Consider the following 25,468-nt stretch of genomic DNA (forward strand, 5'->3'; position numbering starts at 1 on the left):
CATCACTTTGCAGCACGGATTCTATCTCTCTCTTGCTCCCCCCATTTAACAAGATATTTTTTTCTTCCCCATCACCTTAGCAACTAACAACAAACCCTTCCACTCCCTAAAACAAAATGTCTCTACATGCTCTTTTCTCACTCTCACCCCTGAATAACCTACTCGTATTTCGATGGTTAACACAGATCCCAAGACATTTTGCTTTTATCCCAAGACATTCTCTCTCTATTCTCCAGTCACAGGGTTCCTCTCCTTCTTCCCCTTTTTCTCCTAAACAGCATTTCTATTTAGCTCTCTGTGTCTCTTCCTCAACAACACAGTCTCTATCTTTCTATCTTTTCAAGATTCTCCAGCCACAAAACTGTTCAAGTAATTAAATAAAGCTGAAAATGTATTCATCAGAGAGGGACTCCTGTGCATGTTCATATCTCAACTGTCATTGGATGAGAATGAATAGTGTTCATTTAACCGTGCATCGAGGCCCCACCTGTGGTGGCTCCTGGAGATGATAATCTTTTACAAAAAAGTAATGTACTCCTGTGCATGTACATTTTGTTTACACTGGGGCAATGATATTAGGTCAGTGCATGCAGGTATGGTTGTTGGAGTTGGGGGGGGGAGGGGTGTAGCATGAGGGAGGGTGCTGCTGGTGAAGTTGCAACTATGAAATGTTGTGGTGAGGGGTAAACTCCAAGTCCAGGATGTTAAGATGACAGGAAATTACTCAATTATTTTTTTTACACAAAAGCTAATTGCTTTGTGGAATAACTTACCAGGAAAGACCTTTGAAAAATTCAGAAAAAGATTAAAGACGAAACCACACACATTATTCGAGACAGAAAGGATAAAGTGATATGGTAAAAAGTGTGTGTGTGGGGGGGGGAGGGGGTGGGGGCACAAGTGGAATTGATCCGTCAAAAAGGAATGCACTTACTTGGTCTTTGCTTAAAAAATGCTTAGCCCTAAACATCCTACCCCAGTTTGGCATAAATGCCCAGAAATCTAGGGGGGTGTGGTTGAAAATACTGTGTGGGATCCAGTTCGACTATGTCACGGCGCCTTTCTGACTATCAGAATTTCCAAAGCATTTGTTAATGGGTACAATGGAACAGAATATGTCATGCAACATATTCCCATCATTTGTAAGTTTTCATAATATGTCCAAATATGGGTGGGCATGTTATGATATCATGCAAATGAGGGAAATACATCATATGACAGATTTCCCTTCACTTGTGCCCTAGTCATATAGGCCACAAGGGGTTCCAGAGCAGATGACTGCTATGCAGAAGCTGGTCTAGTTAAAAAGGGGGCACTTTTAAAATATTTTCAAAATTGATAGTGCAGCACAGCAAGTTTTGCAGCAAGTTTCCACCTTCACTCCAAGCAGGGTGCCCCAATAAACACTGGGCTGGATCTTGTGAAGAAAATGGTGGCTGTCATGCACAAGCCCCGCACCACCGCACCACTGTGATCTTATGTCCAGCGGCTACCTTGCATATGCACCGTGGCTGCCCCCCCCAATCACGTGGCAGGGGAAGCCTCGGCGATGCCATTCAAGGCATCACCTGATGAAGGAGTAGGTGCTGGTGCCATTTTTCAAAGGCTGTCAGTCCTACAAACAGCACAATATAATGAACAGTTGACCCCTTCCTCTCCCCCATACACAACATAATGCAGAGTTGACCCCTTCCCCACCTTGGTGGTGTCAGCTTTCCCTGGACAGGAAAGTGAAGGCACATGCGTGCCACACATTGCGTTGAAGATCAGGAACTGAAGGTAAGATCGCTGCGGATCACATTTTAATTAATGCAAAGATGTAATTTAAATATGAAAACTTGGGTTCCATCGCAGAGTGGAGGAGGGGCCGCCACAAAGCCTCCCCACTGCCAGGAAGATCGGACTCGGCAGTCCTAGCGTCAGGTTCCATGGCGGGCCACTGTCGCTCTGATTCTCCTGCCCCTCCCACCACGGAACCCGACGTTCGGCTGGGAACAAAATCCAGCCTATTGTTTACATGCGGCCAAATCTGTAGATGTCCCTGTCCACAGAAAGTGGGCCACACCACGGCCGCATCCATAAAACACAACGGGGCAGTCTGTCCAATCCCACACCCACTGCCAAAAAAAACCTCCAACTGAATTTCTGGCCCTTTCTATTCATCTTATTGCACAACTCTGTTTGCATTTGTGTAAAAAAAAATCACCTTCCCTTTCCACTGCTCACTTCCTAATTTTATGGCTTGTGTCCCTTGGTGTTTGAATCTTTAGTGAACAATGGATCAATTTCGGCAGTCACCCTCATAACCTTGGAAAGTTCAATTGGTTCACTAATTTTGAAAACTTGCTCAAAGTGATGTTTGTTTAAACAGTATAGTATTTGTCTTTATTCTTTGAGCTATTAGCTCTTATACAGGAATTTTTTTTTAAAGATTCCAGAATGGCATCGACCCCTTTTTATCTGAAGATATTGACTCATCATGGGGTAAGGGGTCCACGAGCTGGTTGGCTTTGGATAGTTCAAACCAAATGGCGATTCAGAATGCACAAACCTGGTCAGTAAACCTGGGACATCACTGAGTCCAATTCTGCCTTCACCCAATGTCCGCTTAAGAAGGCTCTGTATAGCGATCAGGAGCTGGAAACCTGACAATTTGTTTCTCCTCCAGGGTACAAAGGTCAATTATAGCATCATTTACAGATCAGCCAACTCAACACATCTCTGGATAAACATTGTGATCTTCCTGGTCTTCATGGCTCAATTCCACATTGGTGAAAGCACTGATCAACAGAGCCATTTGAGGGGTTTTCATAGATTTTTTTGTGCAGCAAACAAGTCAGTATAATGGAAGATCTATTTTACAAATAGTTTCTACTACTGGTATACACAGATCAGCTGCTTTCTTCGCTCTTGGCTAGTCTACAATGCTGTACTGAAATTACCTGCAGAGAAGCTGGGGGTTTGGCAGGATGTGTTCCAACCTGCTGCAATTTGTTATGCAGAATGTGAGAACTGCAGGGCACTGGTTATTGGCAAAATGCCTGGTGATCCCAGCTGGAAACGACAGAACCATTTCTCCTGTAATTTTCACAATACACCTGTTAATAAAAAAAAACTAGATGTCAAAAAGAAGTCTAAAAAGATTAACATGTGGGATCCAGGCTGACTCCTGTCTTTACCTGATGTCCACTTTCCAGCAAATGCCAAAGATCCAATCACACAATTACAAGAATTGGAAACACTGGAGACAGGCTTGAGCTGTTGAACAAAATTATTCAGGCTAACAGAATTAAAACGTAGACAGAGTAGATACAGAGAAACTGTTCCCACCGGCAGAGTGTTGAGAACTGCTGGGTAAGTGAAAACTATATATTTGGGCGGTTTAAAATCAATTTCTTTTAGTTTTGGTTGCAGCAGCTTGGACAGAAGCAGAGGTACGGAGCGAACTTACAGCTGGGAGGTCAATTTCAGTGTATGTTAAAAGTTAATTACCTTTTGTTTTCGGAGGACCAGGGGACTGCTGGGTAAGTGAAAACTATATATTTGGACGGTGGCTGTACCTGAGACACTACACGTGTAGTGTCTCCCACCCACCCTCCTCCGCTAACCAAAAAAAAGGACTCTGGTGTGTTGCTAAGGTAAGCTTTTTATTAAAAAAGTTCTGTCCGTCGGATTGCTAAGCTAACAAGTTTTGACTTTTTTTTGGGGGGTTTTTCAGTAGATTTGTTGGGAATTTAGAATAGTGGGAATGGAGGTTAAGGCAGTTGTATGTTCCTCCTGCAGAATGTGGGAGGTAAGGGTCGCCAAGAGTGTCCCTGCTGACTGCATCTGCGGGAAGTGCACCCAACTCCAGCTCCTTGAGAACCGCGTTAGGGAACTGGAGCTGGAGCTGGATGAACTTCGGATCATTTGGGAGGCGGAGGGGGTTATTGAGAGGAGTTATGGGGAGGTAGTCACACCTCGGGTAAAAGAAGTAGGTAGATGGGTTACCGTCAGGGGAAGGAGAGGGAACCAGCAGGCAGTGCAGGGATCCCCTGTGGCCGTTTCCCTCAACAACAGGTATACCGTTTTGGATACTGTTGCGGGGGACGACTTACCAGGGGTAAGCAATGGGGTACAGGTCTCTGGCACAGAGTCTGTCCCTGTTGCTCAGAAGGGAAGGGGGAAGAGGAGCAGAGCATTAGTCATTGGGGACTCCATAGTTAGAGGAACAGATAGGAGGTTCTGTGGGAACGAGAGAGACTCATGGTTGGTGTGTTGCCTCCCAGGTGCCAGGGTTCGTGATGTCTCGGATCGTGTTTTTGGGATCCTTAAGGGGGAGGGGGAGCAGCCCCAAGTCGTGGTCCACATAGGCACCAACGACATAGGTAGAAAGAGAGATGGGGATTTAAGGCAGAAATTCAGGGAGCTAGGGTGGAAGCTTAGAGCGAGAACAAACAGAGTTGTTATCTCTGGGTTGTTGCCCGTGCCACGTGATAGCGAAGCGAGGAATAGGGAGAGAGAGAGGAGTTGAACACGTGGCTGCAGGGATGGTGTAGGAGGGAGGGTTTTGGCTTCCTGGATAATTGGGGCTCTTTCTGGGGTAGGTAGGACCTCTACAAACAGGATGGTCTTCACCTGAACCAGAGGGGTACCAATATCCTGGGGGGGAGATTTGCTCGTGCTCTTCGGGGGGGTTTAAACTAATTCAGCAGGGGAATGGGAACCTAAATTGTAGTTCCAGTGTACAGGATGTTGAGAGTAGTGAGGTCAGGGATAAGGTTACAAGGACGCAAGAGGGCACTGGCAAGCAAGAACTTGTTTTAAAGTGTGTCTACTTCAACGCCAGGAGCATCCGGAATAAGGTGGGTGAGCTTGCAGCATGGGTTGGTACCTGGGATCTCGATGTAGTGGCCATTTCGGAGCTATGGGTAGAGCAGGGGCAGGAATGGATGTTGCAGGTTCCGGGATTTAGATGTTTCAGTAAGAACAGAGAAGATGGTAAAAGAGGAGGGGGTGTGGCATTGTTAATCAAGGAGAGTATTACAGCGGCAGAAAGGACGTTTGAGGACTCGTCTACTGAGGTAGTATGGGCCGAGGTTAGAAACAGGAGAGGAGAGGTCACCCTGTTGGGAGTCTTCTATAGACCTCCGAATAGTGAGCACTTTGGTGATAGTGATCACAATTTGGTTAGGTTTACCTTAGCGATGGGCAGGGACAGGTATATACCGCAGGGCAAGAATTATAGCTGGGGGAAAGGAAATTATGATGCGATTAGGCAAGATTTAGGATGCGTAGGATGGGGAAGAAAACTGCAGGGGATGGGCACAATCGAAATGTGGAGCTTATTCAAGGAGCAGCTACTGCGTGTCCTTGATAAGTATGTACCTGTCAGGCAGGGAGGAAGTTGTCGAGCGAGGGAGCCGTGGTTTACTAAAGAAGTTGAAGCGCTTGTCAAAAGGAAGAAGAAGGCTTATGTTAGGATGAGTCGTGAAGGCTCAGTTAGGGCGCTTGAGAGTTACAAGCTAGCCAGGAAGGATCTAAAGGGAGAGCTAAGAAGAGCAAGGAGAGGACACGAGAAGTCATTGGCGGATAGGATCAAGGAAAACCCTAAGGCTTTCTATAGGTTTATCAGGAATAAAAGAATGACTAGAGTTAGATTAGGGCCAATCAAGGATAGTAGTGGGAAGTTGTGTGTGGAATCAGAGGAGATAGGGGAAGCGTTAAATGAATATTTTTCGTCAGTATTTACAGTAGAGAAAGAAAATGTTGTCGAGGAGAATACTGAGATTCAGACTACTAGGCTAGATGGGATTGAGGTTCACAAGGAGGAGGTGTTAGCAATTTTGGAAAGTGTGAAAATAGATAAGTCCCCTGGGCCAGATGGGATTTATCCTAGGATTCTCTGGGAAGCCAGGGAGGAGATTGCAGAGCTTTTGTCCTTGATCTTTATGTCGTCATTGTCGACAGGAATAGTGCCGGAAGACTGGAGGATAGCAAATGTTGTCCCCTTGTTCAAGAAGGGGAGTAGAGACAGCCCTGGTAATTATAGACCTGTGAGCCTTACTTTGGTTGTGGGTAAAATGTTGGAAAAGGTTATAAGAGACAGGATTTATAATCATCTTGAAAAGAATAAGTTCATTAGCGATAGTCAGCACGGTTTTGTGAAGGGTAGGTCGTGCCTCACAAACCTTATTGAGTTTTTCGAGAAGGTGACCAAACAGGTGGATGAGGGTAAAGCAGTGGATGTGGTGTATATGGTGTAAGGCGTTTGATAAGGTTCCCCACGGTAGGCTATTGCAGAAAATTCGGAAGTATGGGGTTGAAGGTGATTTAGAGCTTTGGATCAGAAATTGGCTAGCTGAAAGAAGACAGAGGGTGGTGGTTGATGGCAAATGTTCATCCTGGAGTTTAGTTACTAGTGGTGTACTGCAAGGATCTGTTTTGGGGCCACTGCTGTTTGTCATTTTTATAAATGACCTGGAAGAGGGTGTAGAAGGGTGGGTTAGTAAATTTGCGGATGACACGAAGGTCGGTGGAATTGTGGATAGTGCCGAAGGATGTTGTAGGGTACAGAGGGACATAGATAGGCTGCAGAGCTGGGCTGAGAGATGGCAAATGGAGTTTAATGCGGAAAAGTGTGAGGTGATTCACTTTGGAAGGAGTAACAGGAATGCAGAGTACTGGGCTAATGGGAAGATTCATGGTAGTGTAGATGAACAGAGAGATCTTGGTGTCCAGGTACATAAATCCCTGAAAGTTGCTACCCAGGTTAATAGGGCTGTTAAGAAGGCATATGGTGTGTTAGCTTTTATTAGTAGGGGGATCGAGTTTCGGAGCCACGAGGTCATGCTGCAGCTGTACAAAACTCTGGTGAGACCGCACCTGGAGTATTGCGTGCAGTTCTGGTCACCGCATTATAGGAAGGATGTGGAAGCTTTGGAAAGGGTGCAGAGGAGATTTACTAGGATGTTGTTTGGTATGGAGGGAAGGTCTTACGAGGAAAGGCTGAGGGACTTGAGGTTGTTTTCGTTGGAGAGAAGGAGGAGGAGAGGTGACTTAATAGAGACATATAAGATAATCAGAGGATTAGATAGGGTGGATAGTGAGAGTCTTTTTCCTCGGATGGTGATGGCAAACACGAGGGGACATAGCTTTAAGTTGAGGGGTGATAGATATAGGACAGATGTTAGAGGTAGTTTCTTTACTCAGAGAGTAGTAGGGGCGTGGAACGCCCTGCCTGCAACAGTAGTAGACTCGCCAACTTTAAGGGCATTTAAATGGTCATTGGATAGACATATGGATGAAAATGGAATAGTGTAGGTCAGATGGTTTCACAGGTCGGCGCAACATCGAGGGCCGAAGGGCCTGTACTGCGCTGTAATGTTCTAATGTTCTAAAAAAAAAACCAGAGGACACCAATTTCAGGTGATTGGCACAAGGAAAAGCTTTTTGTGAGTGATTATTGAGTGGAATGCACTTGCTGAGATTACAGCAAATTTAATCGTGGTTTTCAAAAGGAATTTAATAAGTATCTGAAGAGAAAAAGTTGCAGGGCTACAGGGAAAGGGCAGGAGAGTGAGAATAGCTGAGTTGCTCTTGCAGAGAGCCAGCATGGACATGATGGACTGAATGGTCTCCTTCTGTGCTGTAACCTTTCCATGATTCTATGATCAGTGAAGAACAGAAAGCCACAGTACAATATATTAAAAAATCATAATTTCTGCAAAGTGTACTTAAAGAGAATCACCACCTCAGAACAGAAGAAACGATAGAAGAAAAAGCCTTCTGACCTATCAAGCCCACTCCTCCAAAGAAGACATACAATCCACTTCAGCAGGTACTCTATCCCACCCATTTAGTTTCCTGAAGTAAAGTATATATTAGACAACCTGATCCCTGAGGATTGGACTCAACAAAGATCAGGCTCAGGTCCTGGTAGGATTGGAGCGGTTAGCACCAACCAATCTTTCCACTCTCCAAATGGTCCACTTGCTGTTTACAGCCACAAGTTTTGGCTTCTGGCTGTTCTGATTGGTTAACCAATCAATACAAACGTATTTCTAAACCCAATGAAGAAACCTGATTTTGTTAGTGAAAAGCTGATACAGGGGCTGAAATACTGATTGTCAGCTTAAAGCGTTGATGGTTGGCATGAATGAGTATAAAATCACACGGCATACATCTGGAGTCATAAGAGAACAAGATTTACTTTTAAATGAACATGTCATCAAGCTTGATATTTCTTTTCACTTTTTTTAGTGAATTTTTGTGCTCATCAAAATGAGGGATGTTCGTGCAAGGGAATGGAACACTTTCCGTTTTAGGGATGAAGCATCAACATCAAGCACTGTTAAATAAACTATAGTTTGTTTAGATGCAGGGTAAAGGTCTGTACTCTGCACTAACAACATGACTCAACACCAATCTCAGAAAAGCAACCCTTACTACATCAGTGTGACAGTTATTCATTTCCGACAGCAGCTATCCTGTAGCTTCTGGATAAGGTTGTCAATGGATGCCAACTAATGTAGAATTAGAGGGAGTTTTGTGCAGGTGGCCCTTTAATAATATATTTTTGATGCAATTTTTAAAATCTTGTTACAATAACATCTATATTTCATTCACAATTGATTCAATCAAACTTTGGATATTGGGTTAATTTAAAAAAAAATTCACCATGTCCTTCAATCGTTTCATTTCCTCTACTCTCTTGAAGCAACTTATATGAACTGGATCATGAATACAGTTACTCTCTGATACCTTGCCCAAATAGCTATTATTCACATCTAAATGTAGACCAGGCTATTCTATCTTGATTGACATCACACCTGATCACAATCCTGTCAGCCATACATGCACTTTCCAGCAGAAATTACTGGATAGTGATCAGGAATGCTAGCCTTCGCTGATTTTTATCCTCCTACATTAAGAGGCAACAGGACGAATTGTAAAATCCTTACCGTTACCCTGAGATCAGCTAATTGGGAGCACAGCAGGGATCAAACCTGGGATCTTCCTCATCTGTAAACATTTGTAAGAACTACACCATTTGCTGCCTTTACTCAGGGTTGAGAGCTGATTACAGAATTTTTATAACTACTATTTAGTCTCGAGCTGTTTACTCACTTGTTTGGGTCTGCTCCTTTGAAGTAAGTATTGACAGTTTCTGTAAAGGCTGCAGCAACAGGAAGCGTATCCTGTGCACCCATGGTCAAGGGACTAGGTCCTCGGGAAGCCCCTGCAATGGAAGGAGATATATTTAACCCTTTAGTTTCACTGGGTTCATTTCAACAAACAATCCATTCGCTTAATATAGTAGTAACTTAAGCAGAAGCAAGTAGAGAAGGGCAGCACATGAGTAAGATAGTTTGATGTGGCTTAAATCATGCAGGTAGTTTTAAAAAAAAGGCAAATGGAAAAGTAATGAAAATACATGAGAAACAAGATGAAGAATTATTTTGTTGTACTCTTTCTGTAAAACGCTTAAGAATCCTGGGGGATAAACCTGGTATTAATAGTTTTAACACACTCTGCAGATAAACTGGATTGCAATCAATTGCACAAAATAGGTTCAAATGCAAACTATGAGCTTCTCACTGGTACTTTTTAAAAGGAGTTTCCACCTAAGATTTTCCATCTAGGGAGTTGCAGTATAAACCCCTTCAGGTAGGTCTGAGTTTGAGTAAACCCTTTGATGATGTCATTGAATAAAAGAGGACTTGATGCAAAACATCTAAACTCATAACTTATTTTTACCCCTCCTTTGTTGAAGGCACTGATTCATGCTGAAGTAAATTTCTGCTGTTAGCACCTATACTCTGGTACCTCCTGGACGTGATGATTCCTGACGTTGGAGCCGAAACACAGGCCATCTCCATCTGTCCTCACGCAATGTTTACACTTGCATATTTTCCAACAGGGGTCAATGGAAAACAATAAGGTGCAAGGACATTGACTAATAGTTCCCTTCCCTACCGCAGAGGCCACTGTGACCAAATGTAGTGCCCTCATTGTGGGTCTAGATGATTAGCTAGTTTCAGCAACGATCAAAAATAGAACTTGGCATTTCCCTGGTCCATATGGCTGAGTTCCATACTGGGCAGTCTATTTTTCAATACAGGCATCGGGAGAACCTATAGCATTTTGCTTTATTTGTGACCTTAGCAACAAGTCATGGCACTCAGATGAACCAGTGACTCCAACATTTGTGCAGTGTGTTCCAGTAGCCTACTGGTTGCATGTTCAAAATGCACTGTGGCAAGTTGTGAAGCTGAATTTAGAAAATCTAGTAATTTATGAAATCTGCCAGATCTTTGGAACAACATGCTGATCCACTAATGTCCTTCAGGCCTACATGTGATTCCAGTTCTACATTGGTTGATTGACTCTTAATGTCCTTGGGGCACCTAGGGCTGGAGAATAAACACTGCATTGTCAGTATTGTCCACATTCTAAGAGTAAATTAAAAAGATATCTGGATAATTATTACAATCTTGGGTACTTATGAAGACTCAGTGAGTAAATGTAGTATCCAATGTTGCATTGAGCCAACTAGAACAGGAAGGCTCTGATTCAACTTGTGGTCTCTGCTGACTGAACTGGCCTGAGCTGCTGTGGTAGGCAGGGCACTTCAATTTGCTTTAGCGAATTTGGGATAGTGGAGGGATAAAAAAAAGTCAGTTTCTTATTCCTGATCATTATCCTATAAGTTCTACTGGAAAGTGTTCAAAGGAAGATGCATCCTGTAGTCGAAAAGACTTCAACAACAACCTATATTTATATAGCACCTTTAACGCAATAAATTGTCCCAAGGTGCTTTACAGGAGCATTATAAGATAAGTATGACACCAAGCCACAAAAGGAGATATTAAGTCAAATGACCAAAGGCTTGGTCGAAGTGGTAGGTTTTAAGGAGTATCTTAAGGGAGGAAAGCATAGTGGAGAGGCGGAGAGGTGTAGGGAGGGACCTAGGCAATTGAAGGCGCAGCCACCAATGGTGGAGTGATTAAAATCACGGATGCACGAGAGGCCAGAATTAGGGGAGCACAGATGTCTTGGAGGATTGTTGGGCTGGAGGAGATTACAGAGATAGGGAGGGGCGAGGATAGGCAGGGATTTGAAAACAAAGATGAGAATTTTAAAATCATGACACTGCTTAACGGGGAGCCAGTATAGGTTAGCAAGCACAGGGGTAAAAGGGAAACAGGACTTGGAGTGAGTTAATCCATGGGCAGGAAAGTTTTAGATGACGTCAAGTTTATGGAGAGTAGAATACATTAGAATAGTCAAGTCTAGAGGCAACAAAGGTATGAATGAGGGTTTCAGCAACAGATGAGCTGAGACAGGGGCGTAGTCGGGTGATGTTTTAGAGGTGGAAATAGATGGTCTTAGTGATGGCATGAATATGAGGTCAGAAGTTATCTCGGGGTCAAATGTGATGCCAAGGTTGTGAACAGACTGGCTTAACTCCAGACTGTTGCCAGGAAGAGGAATGGAGTCGATAGTTAGAGAACGGAGTTTGGAGCAGGGACCAAAAACAATGGCTTCAGTCTTCCCAATATTTAATTAGAGGAAATTTCTGAACATCCAGTATTGGATGTTGGATAAGCAGTCTGACCAGGTGAAAAATGTCTAATTACAACCTCTCACAGTGTTGAATTGAATGAAGCTGCCCATAGCAGTAAATTGGCGCATTTGCTTATTTTTAATCAGTCTTTATTTCAGTAAATTTGCACCCTATTGAGAATAGAATTCATCTGTCTCTTTCTCTTCATTGTTATCAACTGCTGACTCTTTAACCTTTTCATTACCCAGCTCTGTTGAAATCAAGACCCATGACACTAGCCCCAACTATTTTCCAGTTCTTAAAACTGTCAAATTCCTTATCTTCCTCTTATAATTCAAAGACCATCAAAGTCAATCTTTGTCATTTGAACATTTTTTCATTTATCTCATCTTCTCTCCTCTTTTCAATCTTGGTGGTGGCCTTGACCCTTTAAGAAATCTTATAAATAAAAAAAATAAAAAAACACTACTGTCTTGTCAAGGACCAGGAATAGGGCAGATTGCAAACTAACCACTTCCAATGGCAATATTATAAAATTGTAAGAAAGATCTTGCTGACTTACAAGTCAAAGAATTCTCCTAACTCCTTCGGCTTTCTTGAGAATCTAATTAACATTCGTTCATCAAGGGGTTGATAATAAGGAAACTGATGTGCCTCAACATGCCATTTAGAGTCTGTACTTCTACATCTCTTCAGGGACTGCACTGATCAAATCATTCGATATTCAGGAACAAAATAAGATATATACCATGTAAACAACACCTTCCCACTACCTCCTTCTGTAGACATCATTCAAAAATTAACACATTGTTATATATGTGAGTATTTGGCCAAAGCAATAGCAGTCTTCCCATTGTCCCTACAGCTGGCGATGACAAAAAAGAGGCAGAATTTTGTGTTAAAGAATCATCATTCATATGAACTAGGGAAATCACTGCCACTGGTCAGATTAGAGCTCATTGAGACACCTCTATGGGACAGAAGTAAGTAAATTACAAGCTGTGGTATGTAGGTCAGAAAGGTCCCAGATTTGATTTCTGGTCAATGCCGAATTTGATGACCATGGCCAAGGTAGTGGTGGATTGCATTCCATTTGGTCTCGAGTACAGGGTGAAAAGAAATCCGTCAGGTTTCTCACTTCATATCCAGTAACTCCAACTTGAAAGTGAGAGTGTGGGTGTTGATGAGGACTTGGGTGTGACGACTCTTTTGGTCAAATAATTGGTAACATTCATTCTCTGGACTCATGCAAAGAAAGGCCACTTAGCTAAGGCAGTGGGGAGGTGCTGGTGCTCAAGAAACTGTACCCTAGTAGCAGTCACAATCTTTGGCAGTGGAGGGAAGAAAAACAGCTCTTCACTTTTTAGACATGGTTTGTGGGACTCTTCAGAAAGAGTGGGACTCTTCCACTTGTCAGCTTAAAATGATTCAGTTTTTCTCATTTGCTATCCCAAATCCATTCCGCCAATTAAGACACTGTCACCGCTACTCCAAATATACTGTGCGATAAGAACTCCTGGGCTCATAGAGATTATGTACTGTTATACAGTGTACACTGTATATCTGATTAGCTCAGCTCAATTTTCAAAGGTTCTGTTGGTATGGGGGGTTACAATGGAAACTCTAAGCGCGAAATATTAAATACCCTTTCACTCTAGTTAATAACTTTATTAGTCATGATTGTCATGTGAAAAGGAAGCAAAATATCATGAAACTCAAATGCTGTATTTTTATATTCCATTAGCTTGCAGAATATTAACTTAAGTTTTTGTAATTTTGTTTAGTTCATTTATTTGCTTTATCTTGTATATTCTATAATTATACATTTTATAATCTTATTAAACAAATTATATTTAGAAGTACAATCCATGTATCAACGAGGTAATCACGACTCTTGTCTTGGTAACCTTTGCTGATTCCTCCATAAATCAAATGTAAAATTCAATGGGAATCACCATAATAATGTATGTATTGACAAAGCAAATATTTTATCTTATTTTGTTACAGGGATAGCATTGAAAGTCTGGTAAATGGATTGGATACTATGCAAAATAATATTATGAGCTCTCCCAGTGGTTTAATTGGTAAATGATCGAACCAGTGTAATACTCAGCGAAACAGACCATGGAGATTCAGAATCAACCCTTGCTTTATGCTGACCTATCTGTTCTCAGCTAGAGTGGAAATGTGGATACAGCTTGACATCAGAATATCAGTTAGGGGAAGGATTAAAAAACATCAGCCAGGATTCCTGTTCCTGATCATTATCCAGTGACTGGAAAGTGTTTGTGTGCATGTATCTTTGTGTATGTGTGTGAGTTGGTGGTGGCGGGGAATTTGGGCTCATCTATGATACCCCAAGAGATATTATGTGTCAGTATACAAAATCTAGGCTTCGTTGTAAATAACGACTATTTAGGTGAGGCACTGAAGGCAGCTTTCACCCTTAAACTGTACTCCAGCATGAGGGGAAAAAACAGAAGGGAGAAAATAAAATGTTTAGCAGATTTTGGATGTTCCTACAATAACTTGTGTTGTCTTTAAGTATTATTATGGTGAGTATTATTACTAATAAATACACCAATATATCCAGCCAAGTTTATGAGTGCACACTCCTTGTTTGTCAGGAATGCATATTTGAAAATCACAGGTGCTCCCATGATTTACTGACCATCATCAATGCACCTACGATTTCCTGACGTGCTCCTTGTGGGCAAGGCTCTGGGTTTGGAGCTTGCATCTAGGAACATTGGTCTATGAAATGACATCATCATTGGGTTGAAGCAGATTTATTTCAATATCTAAGGGAAGGGTAAAATTTATTTTAAAAAATTAAATTGACATACAGTCTGCCACATTGGATTTACTTTTAAAACAAGCAAATTAGAGCATTCATTCAATTGATAATATATTTGTACCTGCAGAACAATTATATGATTAACATTTATCATGATTTATTTGTGGAATAAGTATTTCACAGAAAAATATTGAAAATCCAAGCATTTACTACAGTGTGCAAACAGGTAAATCATAATTACGCACTGTAAGCAGAACAAAAACACTTGTTAGCAAATGACACTTAGGAATGGTTGACATACAGGAATAGAGGCAGCAAGCCCAGAGAAGGAAAAACACAGGAAATATATTTCATGTAAATTGTACATTACTTACCATCAAAAGTCAAATAAAACTTTCCTCTATCAAACCATACCAAGGAGGGTTGATCATTCTCTGCATGGTTAGGAGTTGAAGCGGGATGGGAGGATTGAAGGCAAGGGAGAGAGAAGGACACAGTGTGAGTCACACGGAAAGTCCATCACTCGTAACATGGGGGAAGGCCGGGTACAGAATCAAAGCACTGAAACCATCACTATGCAAAGAGGAGAAAGCCTACAGTGTTACTGAATTGTCAGACTTGCCTTTAATTTCTTTGCGAGCATCTCAGCTCAACTCTGATAATAGAGTGAGCACAATAAACAAATTTGGCCAGTTGGAGTAAAATCAGAAAATACTGGAAGTACTCAGTAGGTCAGGCAGGAGGTCATCGATCTGAAATGTTAACTCTGTTTTTCACTCTCCACAGATGCTGCCTGACCTGCTGAGTATTTTCAACATTTTCAGTTTTTATTTCAGGTTTCCAGCTCGGCAGTACTTGCTTTTGCGGTCAGTTTTAGTGTGCATCATTACTGGAAATGTGTAATCTGCATAAAAGTTTGGAAGAAGCTGCTTGAAGATAATGGTTATGGTAGTTGGAAATCATTTTATAAATAACAATTGTTAAAATTTGGTTGATCAGTGAGAAAACCTGTGCCAAGATTGTTTGAAACTCTGAATTTATCTGAATGCCATTGAACATATTTCATCCAACCCTTTAGAGTTATGGTTAGTTCACAAGATACTAAGTTATAAATTTTTTTTGAATCTTGCAATTCTCTTGAACTGCTGAAATTCCATGTGTTAAATGATGTACTTTAGTTTCATTACATTTTATATTATAAATTGTATTTTATGATGTCTTGAAGTTATAAAAATATGGAGTACATTAAGTTCCCATATTTAAATCTCAGCCTGCATCATCTGATGAAACTCAAGGATGATCTTGGAAAAGTACTGCAATGCCATATATTTTCAACATAACAATGCTCAGACTAAATAATATGAATGATCACAATAAAAATAAGAATGAGAAGTTGGATGACTTTCAAATTAAAGTAAAATATTATAAAATAATACCAGCTTTTTATTGCTGTTGCATTTTTGACCAGCTTGGTTATGATGCATAGCTAATAGAATCCCAATTCAACTCCAGTAATTATATGTTTACTTGTTGAAAATAGCATAGTAGAGCTTAAGCAATAGGTTGATATGGCAGACGCTATTTTCCACCCCACCCTGACTTTATAATTTATAATTTTTAATAACTTAAAATTTAATAACTTTATAGTTTCAACCTTACTGAAAAGTGAAATAACAATTTACTATCCCACCCAATATTACTCTCCACTGACTGCAATGGAGAGTAAAATCTGGCAGGTTGTAAAACCACCATTGCACCCAATCCCTTCTGTTTCCCAATGGATGGGTTAGGTTAAAATTACCCTGTACATTCTGTGATACCAACTTACAAACAATTCTTGCATTTTATCTTCTTATTCTGACAAGGAGTTCAATACACTCATGTGCAACTGTCGCTCTATTAGAAAGACTTTTGCATGGGCCTATAAACACAATGCTGCGATTACCAACTAATTGGCAACCATATTCGGAAAGGCTATCGGAAGACTGGTGCCAAAATGGAAAAGAAATTGTACTGGTACAATAGAACAGAGGGCACTTTACTTTGCCTCTAACTATACTTGGTGCTGACATGTGTTACCTGAAACAGTAAAGTACTCTATTTCCCAGCAACATCCATCAATTTAATAAGGACAAAATCCATTATATAAAAGTTTAAGCATAGATTTCTGTGCCTGTGTTACCTGTTGATTTTCTGGTCTTACTTAATGCCTGTAGTGGTAGCATTAGTGTCAAAACTATATTACAGAGGAACTGAATCTCTCCCTGATTTAGCAGCACTGCCTGCAACAAAGTTCACAAAGTATTTGGGTCAGTGCTGGAATGCTGCCAACACAAGGTACCAGCATGCAGCATGTTCACTGAATCCTAAAAGATGGATGCTGGCCTGGGCACTTGAACGGTATGCATTTCTCAGATTCCTTTCCAAGATATAAGAAGCAAGAAGCAAACTTTTTATACAGCAAATCGTTGGGATCTGGAATACACTGCCTGAGAGCGTGGTGGAGGCAGATTCGATCGAGGCCTTAAAAAGAGAATTGGATAACTATTTCATGAGAAAAAAAAATTGCAGTGCTACGGGGAAATGGCAGGGGAGGGACTAGGTGAGTTGCTCTTGCAGAGAGCTGGCACAGACATGACAGGCCAAATGGCCTCCTTCTATGCTGTAACCATTCAATGATTCTATATCCCTTTCCTATCTGCCCTCAGAAGGCCACACATAGCACCCTTCTTCTGTGAGTTGATGTGATCTGGAATCCACTGCATGAAAGTGTGATAGAAGCAGATACAATAGTAATTTTCAAAAGGGCACTGGATAAATAGTTGAAAAGGAGAAATTTACAGGGCTAAAGGCAATGAGCAGGAGGGTAGGACTAATTGGATCGCTGTTTCAAAGAGCAGGCAAGGACACGATGAGTCGAATTGCCTCCTTCTGTGCTGTATGATTCTATAACGGTGAATAGCACATACAATATGGTTGACTTAAATGCCCTCTGCAATGGCCGAACAAGTTATTCATTTGTATCAGAAACCACTATGAAGTCTAAGAAGAGGAAAAAAAACTGGACGAACCACCCGGCATCAACCAAGGCACTGGAAACAACAGAAAACCCAGCCCTGTCGACCCTGAAAAGTCCTCCTTACTTACATCTGGGGGCTTGTGTCAAAGTTGGGAGAGCTGTCCCATAGTCTAGTCAAGCAACAGCCTGACATAGTTATACACACAGAATCATACCTTACAGACAATGTCCCAGAGACCACTATCACCATACCAAGGTATGTCCTGTCCCACTGGCAGGACAGACTCACCAGAGGTGGTGGCACAGTGGTATACAGTTGGGAGGAAGTTGACCTGGGAGCCCTCAACATTGACTCCGGACCCCATTAAGTCTCATGGCATCAGGTCAAACATGGGCAAGGAAACCTCCTGCTGATTACCACCTACCGCCCCCTTGGCTGATGAATCAGTGCTTCTCCACATTGAACATCAATTGGAAGAAGCACTGAGGGTAGCAAGGGCACAAAATGTACTCTGGGTGGGGACTTCAATGTCCATCACCAAGAGTGGCTTAGTAGCACCATTACTGACTAAGCTGGCCGAGTCTTAAGGGACATAGCTGCTAGACTGGGTCTGTAGCAGATGGTGAGGGAACCAGTAAGAGGGAAAAAGCTACTTGACCTTGTCCTCACCAATCTACCTGTCATAGATGCATCTGTCCATGACAGTATTGGTAGGAGTGACCACCGCATAGTCCCTGTGGAGATGAAGTCCTATCTTTACATTGAGGGTACCCAACATCGTGTTGTGTGGCACTACCACCATGCTAAATGGGAGAGATTTCGAACAGATCAAGCAAATCAAATCTGGGCATCCCTGAGGTGCTGTGGGCCATCAGCAGCAGCAGAACTGTATTCAACCACAATCTGTAACCGGCATATCCCCCACTCTACCATTACCATCAAATCGGGGGACCAACCCTGGTTCAATGAGGAGTGTAGGAGGGCATGCCAGGAGCAGCACCAGGCATACCTAAAAATGAGGTGTCAGTCTGGTGAAGCTACAACACAGGACTATCTGCATGCCAAACAGCGGAAGCAGCCTGCAATAGACAGGGCGAAGCAATTCCACAACCAACCAATCAGATCTAAGCTCTGCAGTCTTGCCACATGCAATCGTGAATGGTGGTGGACAATTAAACAACGAACAGGAGGAGGAGGCTCCACAAATATCCCCAGGATGGGAGCCCAGCACACCTGTGCAAAATAAAAGGCTGAAGTATTTGCATCCATCTTCAGAAGTACCGAGTGGATGATCTATTTCAGCCTCCTCCTGAGATCCCCAGCATCACAGATGCCAGTCTTAAGCCAATCCGATTCAATACACGTGATATCAAGAAATGGCTGATGGCAGTGGATACTACAAAGGTTGTGCGCCCCAATAACATTCCGGCAATAGTACCGAAGACTTGTACACCAGAAGTAACCGCACCTCTAGCCAAGCTTTTTCAGTAGAGCTACAACTCTGGCATCTACCCGGCAATGTGGAAAATTTCCCAGGTATGACCTGTGCACAAAAAGCAGGACAAATAAAACCCAGCCAATTACCACCGAAATCACCAAGGCTCCTTTGACAGCACCTTCCACATCCGCGACTTCTAATACCGAGAAGGACAAGGGCAGCAGATGCATGGGAACACCACCACCTGCAAGTTCCCCTCCAAGCCACACAGCATCCTGACTTTTTTTTTATTCGTTCATGGCTAGACCAGCATTTATTGCCCATCCCTAATTGCCCTTGAGAACGTGGTGGGGTAGGTACACCCACAGTGCTGTTAGGTATTCCAGGATTTCGACCCAGCGACAATGAAGGAACGCGATATAGTTCCAAGTCAACCCTTGTCCTTCTAGGTGGTAGAGGTCATGGGTTTGGAAGGTGCTGTCTACGGGGCCTTGGGTGTATGGCTGCAGTACATCTTGTAGATGGTACACACTGCTGCCACTGTGCATTGGTGGTGGAGGGAATGAATGTTTGTGGATGGGATGTCAATCAAGCGGGCTGCTTTGTCCTGGATGGTGTCGAGCTTCTTAAGTGTTGTTGGAGCTGCACCCATCCAGGCAAGTGGAGAGTATTCCATCACACTCCTGACTTGTGCCTTGTAGATGGCGGACAGGCTTTGGGATTCCTAGCGTCTGATCTGCTTTTGTAGCCACGGTATTTATATGGCTACTCCAGTTCAGTTTCTGGTCAATGGTACCCCCAGGATGTTGATAGTGGGGGATTCAGCGATCGTATTGCCATGGAATGTCAAGGGGAGATGGTTAAATTCTCTCTTGTTGGAGATGGTCATTGCCTGGTACTTGTGTGGCGCGAATGTTACTTGCCACTTATCAGCCCAAGCCTGGATATTGTTCAGGCCTTGCTGTATTTCTACACGGACTGCTTCAGTATCTGAGGAGTCGCAAATGGTGCTGAACTTTGTGCAGTCATCAGCGAACATCCCCAATTCTGACCTTATGATTGAATGAAGGTCATTGATGAAGCAGCTGAAGATGGTTGGGCCGAGGACACTACCCTGAGGAATTCCTGCAGTGATGTCCTGGAGCTGAGATAATTGACCTCCATAAACCACAATCATCTTCCTCTGTGCTAGGTATGACTCCAACCAGCAGAAAATTTTCCCCGATTCCCATTGACTCCAGTTTTGCTAGGGCTCTTTGATGTCATACTCAGTTAAACGCTGCCTTGATGTCAAGGGCAGTCACTCTCACCTCACCTCTGGAGTTCAGCTCTTTTGTCCATGTTTGAACCAAGGCAGTAATGAGGTCAGGAACTGAGTGGCCCTGGCATCACCCAAACTGAGCGTCACCGAGCAGGTTATTGCTAAGCAAGTGCCGCTTGATAACACTGTCAATGACACCTTCCATCACTTTGCTGATGATCGAGAGTAGACTGATGGTGTGGTAATTGGCTGTGTTGGATTTTTCCTGTTTTTTCTGTCCAGCACATACCTGGGCAAATTTCCACATTGCCAGGTAGATGCCAGTGTTGTAGCTGTACTGTAACAGCTTGGCTAGAGGCGCAGCAAGTTCTGGAGCACAGGTCTTCAGTACAATTGCCAGAATGTTGTCAGGGTCCATAGTATTTGCAGTAACTTTGCAGCATAGTACTTGGAACTACATCACCATTCCTTCACTGTCGCTGGGTCAAAATCCTGGAACTCCCTTCGAAACAGCATTGTTGGTGTACCTACAGCCCAAGGACTTCAGCGGTTCAAGAAGGCAGCTCACCACCACCTTCTCAAGGGCAATTAGGGATGGGTAATAAATGCTGGCCTAGCTAGAAACGCCCACATCCCCCGAACAAACAAATCCAAAAGATATAGACGGGAAGGGGGATGGGCCATGTAACATATGACCCCTGATAACTTGCAAGCAGAGGGCCCTGGAGATTCTTGGAATGGAAGCAATAGAGAGAGTTGGAGAGGGTAAGGTCAGAGGCCACTCCCTAAACTCATGGTCAGCATCACTGTTTTTCATTTTTTATCTCCTAACTCCATCAATTACTTATTTATTCCTTTGTACACAGGCATACACTACAGCACAACACAGCAGAAAGCTTTTCTGTGTATATTAATTTTCAAGGGGAATCTTATGAACCAGCCTTCTTCTTCTGATGCTGTAGTTCTCTCGGAGAAGATGATGACAGGAGCCTATACAGTCTCGATGGGGCACCTCAGCGCTTTGCACCATCTATTCCTACAATGGCAAGCATCATCCCTGAAACATTAACCACAAAGGGGAGGGGTGCTGAGGGAATCAATTTGTGAGTTACAAAAGGGACTATTTGATGAAGCACAGAGCACTTATAGTCATCCACCTCATTTCATCCTCCCTCATGGGGAAGCACACCTGCACCACTCACTGGAAATGTTAAAAGCTGTCATCAGATTTTCTTTTGGTAAGAAGCAGATTGAGGGAGTTGGCAGAAATGCTGTTGTACTTATGGACTTTGATATACAACTTGGGACAATGGATATACTGTTTTATTTTGCAAATGTATGAGGAATATTTGCAGAAGATCAAAAGTCATAAATGCATAGAATCCAGCCATTTATTCTGATGTGTTGCTAGATGCTAATAGATGTTGCTTGATTGGAGGCAGAGAGAAGAACGGAAGGCTCCAAATCATATCATCACACTGTGAGGAATCAACAGAAGACAAAAATTCCAGAAATTCCAAGGAGGAACCCAAGATTAAAACTGTACCACAAAATAAGACAGATGAAGGGGAGACCCGTTTTCCTGTATATTCCAGTGAAGGAGCAAGGTGCAATTGTGGTCCCCATCTGGATAGAAGGCATTAAAGGGCACGTCACAACAGCTGCATCATTCTCACCAACTGCTGTAGGTACCAGCACAACACAACCACCTCAACATATTTGGGTCATAAGCTCAAGGAGGTCACACTGGATGAGTCACAGTGCACACGCAAGGAGGAGCAAATGTTGATAACAATAAATGAGCTGGTACCTGCTGGGGCTTGAGGTCTAAATCAAATTCTTTTTAAGCTGCAATGTCTAGAGATTTTGGCCTCATTGGACCTGCTTATAAAAAGACATTACTGCAATGAGCAGGATCATCTACAGGAGTCACTAGAGCATGTCCAGAACCCACCTAATAATGTGGATCTTCCTAGTAATGCGGAGCAATACATTAGCCTCATCTGTGCAGGAAGGCATCTCCAGATTGCAATCTACCATCAAGTATCTGTAACTGCAGTGGAATCCCCAGTGCCACAAGTCCTACGTGTAGCCAATCTTGCATGGATTTTCACCCTGCTTGTGTCGAGCTCAGGCTCCAATCTATAACCATCTTCGTTTAGACATGCTGCAGGTTGGGAGGTGTGGACGGCTGGACTGGATTGAGAAAACCTTGAGACAGGGACTCACTGACCTCAATACTGTGCAAAGGTTTGCTTCCATATAGATCTGACTACATCCTGCAGGAGCATCTAGCTGTGCAGCATTCCTGGAAAAGGCAGAGTGTTCTGTCTTTAAAAGCAATGCTACAGTCAGCCCAAGCTGCCTCCCTGTGCAAGTGACAATGGATGCGGCAGAAAATGGACAGAACAAGCCAGCCACAGTTCTGGTGGTCATGTCTATATCAGTTTCAGGACCCCCTGAGGTACCAGCACAAGGACCTACAAAGTCAATTCAATCTCAAGCGGTTCCCATTAAAACATGAAACAGCCATATGTACTCCTGTTGGGGTATCAACTAAATGCCTTAAGATAGGAGCTAGAAGTAACACAGGTACACACTAGGTGAAGCTTCAAGGAAAATGCTTGCTGTGTCCCTAATTTTAGGGTGGCCATCTCCTCCTGCTCCTCTATAGTTAAGCCTGTTTGTATTACAAGGTTGTGGAGCACGCTGATGATTTTGCAAACTGTGGTGGGGCAGTACTGCAAGGTGCTCACTGATCTGTTAAGTCACATGTGCTGCCACTTCAAGCACTCTACAGTAAGCTCTATTAAGATCCTGGTAGCAGCCTAGGCCTCATTGTTTCTGCCCCTGCTTCCATCCATTGCTGAAGCAAGGGGCTCATTAACCATGGTGAAGAAGGCAGCCTAGGTCTCTGTTGAGCTACCTTTGCAGGCTGTCTTTGCCTTCAAATTTATCTGTCACAGATGATTGTCTTAAAAGGACAGCACTGTAGTGGATGCCTGGGAAGCTGCCATTTATTTGCATTGTCATCTGACTGACTGCATACCGTTGGGAGTTAAATCCTTTTTTTTCATTCTTGTAGACCATTACAAAATGTCCAAGTAGCAAGTTGAAATTCTGGTTCCCATCTGGATAGAAGGCATTACAGGGCATGTCACAGCACCCTGCATCATTCTCACCAACTTGTTATGACCAGATGAGAAAGAGGTCTAGGGCTCCCTTTCAGCTTTCACCTGGTCTTACTGTAACAGGGTTTAATTTTAATTTTTTAGCTCCCTCTTGGTGAATTCTTGTTCACCACTTTCCAATTATAAGGCAAAGAAATCAGACAAAACAGAATTCTTAGGTTTAAAGAAGAAAAGTTGAAATTTATTAAACTTAAACTCTAATTTGGATACGGATAAACGACACGCCCATGTTAGCATGCATATGCAATTCACACATGAAGATAGAGACAGAAAAGAGAAGAAAATAAAGTGGTAAGGTTTGAGACAATATCTGAAGAGTTTGTTGTTATGGTTCTTCGAGCTCACTGGAGAGTCCTTGATTGTAGGTAGATCTTGCTTTTCCTTTGGGCCCAGTATACTTCTTAAACCTTGTTTGCTGTAGCAGACTTTTCTCTCTTGGGGTTCATGTGTCTTCAGTGGATTCAGAGGCTTGTGAGAAAGAGATGGGGGCAGACAGGAGAGAGATCTTCTCAGTCCAGGAGCAAACAGTTTTCTGCCCAAACTGTTTGTACAATTCAAAAAACTCAGGTTGCCCAGCAGATTAGTCATGTAACAAGCTGGTTTGACCATGTCTGTTTGTGTATTCGGCCATCTTAGCAGTCAACCTGGAATGTGAGCTCCCCCACCTTCAAAGTCTGGTGATTAAAAGTCCATTGTGCGTTAAGTGTCAGGGAATGGCTGCTTTGTCCTTCCAAACACTGTCTGTTAATTTGCAAATGTCTTTTCCAGCCATGGCTGATCTGTTCAATATGTCCTCCCCACACTCCAGTAACAGTTTAAAATCAATGTTCACGACAAAATTAATGTGCCAGAACCTATTACAGCCTGTCTTCTCTTGCTGCCAATGCTGCTTTAAGTGCCTCTTTTGGCATCCCAATAAGCATGTGTTTTTTTGGGGGAATTTTCTCTTCCATTTGCCCATTTCCATGGTTGCCTAAGATCTTTGTTCCTGCTGTGGTAATCATTTTTTTTAAAAAATTCAGTAGTGGGCGGTTCTATCCTGAACTCTCAGTGCTTTGCTGAGTCATGTAAAGGCTTTTGACTTCAGGGGATGGGTGTTGCGCTTTTTTTCTGACTGTGGGCGAGGATCCTTACTAATCTCCCCTTTGTCCCAGAGGACACTCCTGCCTGCAGGTATTTGTGCAGACTCTGCTGCACTCCCCTGTGGCACTTCGAATAGGTGAGGCAACACCCTCACGGTTTCTCTGCCCCCTGGAGATCTTTCTTTGTCTCTGCAGGTTCCTGTAAATGTTATTAGCATCTCTGGTAGGGTGCTTCTAGTGTCTGCATTCACGTAGGAGGATGTGGGGTCTAACCTTTCACATTTTTCAGGGTTGGCTGACTGGACAGTAGGGGTTTTCACATCTGGGATTCCTCCTGGACTTCCTTTAACCTGCCCTCCTGGTCACTTTTTCTCCTCTTTCTAAACTTTTGCCAGCCGTGTGCCTGTCTGTCCCTTTTTGTTCTCAGCGGAGGTCCCTTACTGTTCACCAGCCCTCTGCTGGAGGGTTCCCCTAACACCGGTACAGGACTTAGGGGTGCAGGTTTCACTGTAGGTCGGTGTTTCCCCTCAACCTAGCACATGTGGCAACTCCTGTAGTACTCCACCACATTTTGTGGAGATTTGTCCAGTCAAACTGCTGTCTTTAGTGGGCTTTGGTCTTTCGTATACCGACATGTACAGCTACTGTAGTCTCGTGGGTCCTTCTTAATATTTCTTCCCAGTACCACTGTGGCACCACTAACTGGTGAACTACTGTCCACTCCTTGCCCTCAGGTCTGTGAGGAGAACTCCATTTCCTCATCAGTACCTCATTCTTTAAATAGTATCAATCAGGGACTCCCTCTGCTTCACTTTCAGACTGGGCAGTCAGTGCTAACTCTCGCAATACTGGGTCAGCCCACTGAGCCTCAGCTAGGGAAAATCCATTTAATTCATTCACTGGGTCTCCGATCTTTCCAAAGAAAGTCTCGGACAGGCAGACCTCTTGGTCATCTACATGCAGTGCCAGTGCAGTCTCCTCTGGGGGAGCTGGTTTGATCATGGCCACTACACATTCAGGAAAACTGCAGGGGTCCATCTCCCACCACTGGCCTGTCTCTCTGACTTCCTGTGGTCTTTCTTTCACTACTGGGGGAGCTACCACCTTCACCTCCATCAGATCATTACCTAG

At 43.1% G+C, this 25,468-nt stretch overlaps 1 protein-coding gene across 1 annotated transcript in view; it reads right to left on the reverse strand.

The window, feature by feature from the left end:
• The window catches only part of sgip1a (SH3GL interacting endocytic adaptor 1a), a 182,431-nt gene that overhangs the window by 16,534 nt on the left and 140,429 nt on the right, over positions 1-25,468 (reverse strand). The window contains exons 19-21 of the mRNA XM_068038061.1: positions 14,720-14,779; positions 9,109-9,220; positions 2,943-3,098 (exon numbers count right to left, since the gene is read on the reverse strand). Coding sequence (XP_067894162.1) covers positions 2,943-3,098; positions 9,109-9,220; positions 14,720-14,779 — 328 coding nt within the window. The remainder of the gene's footprint in view (positions 1-2,942; positions 3,099-9,108; positions 9,221-14,719; positions 14,780-25,468) is intronic.

The sequence above is a fragment of the Heterodontus francisci genome, chromosome 8 (genome assembly GCF_036365525.1).
Source record: "Heterodontus francisci isolate sHetFra1 chromosome 8, sHetFra1.hap1, whole genome shotgun sequence".
NCBI classification, from domain to species: Eukaryota; Metazoa; Chordata; class Chondrichthyes; order Heterodontiformes; family Heterodontidae; genus Heterodontus; species Heterodontus francisci.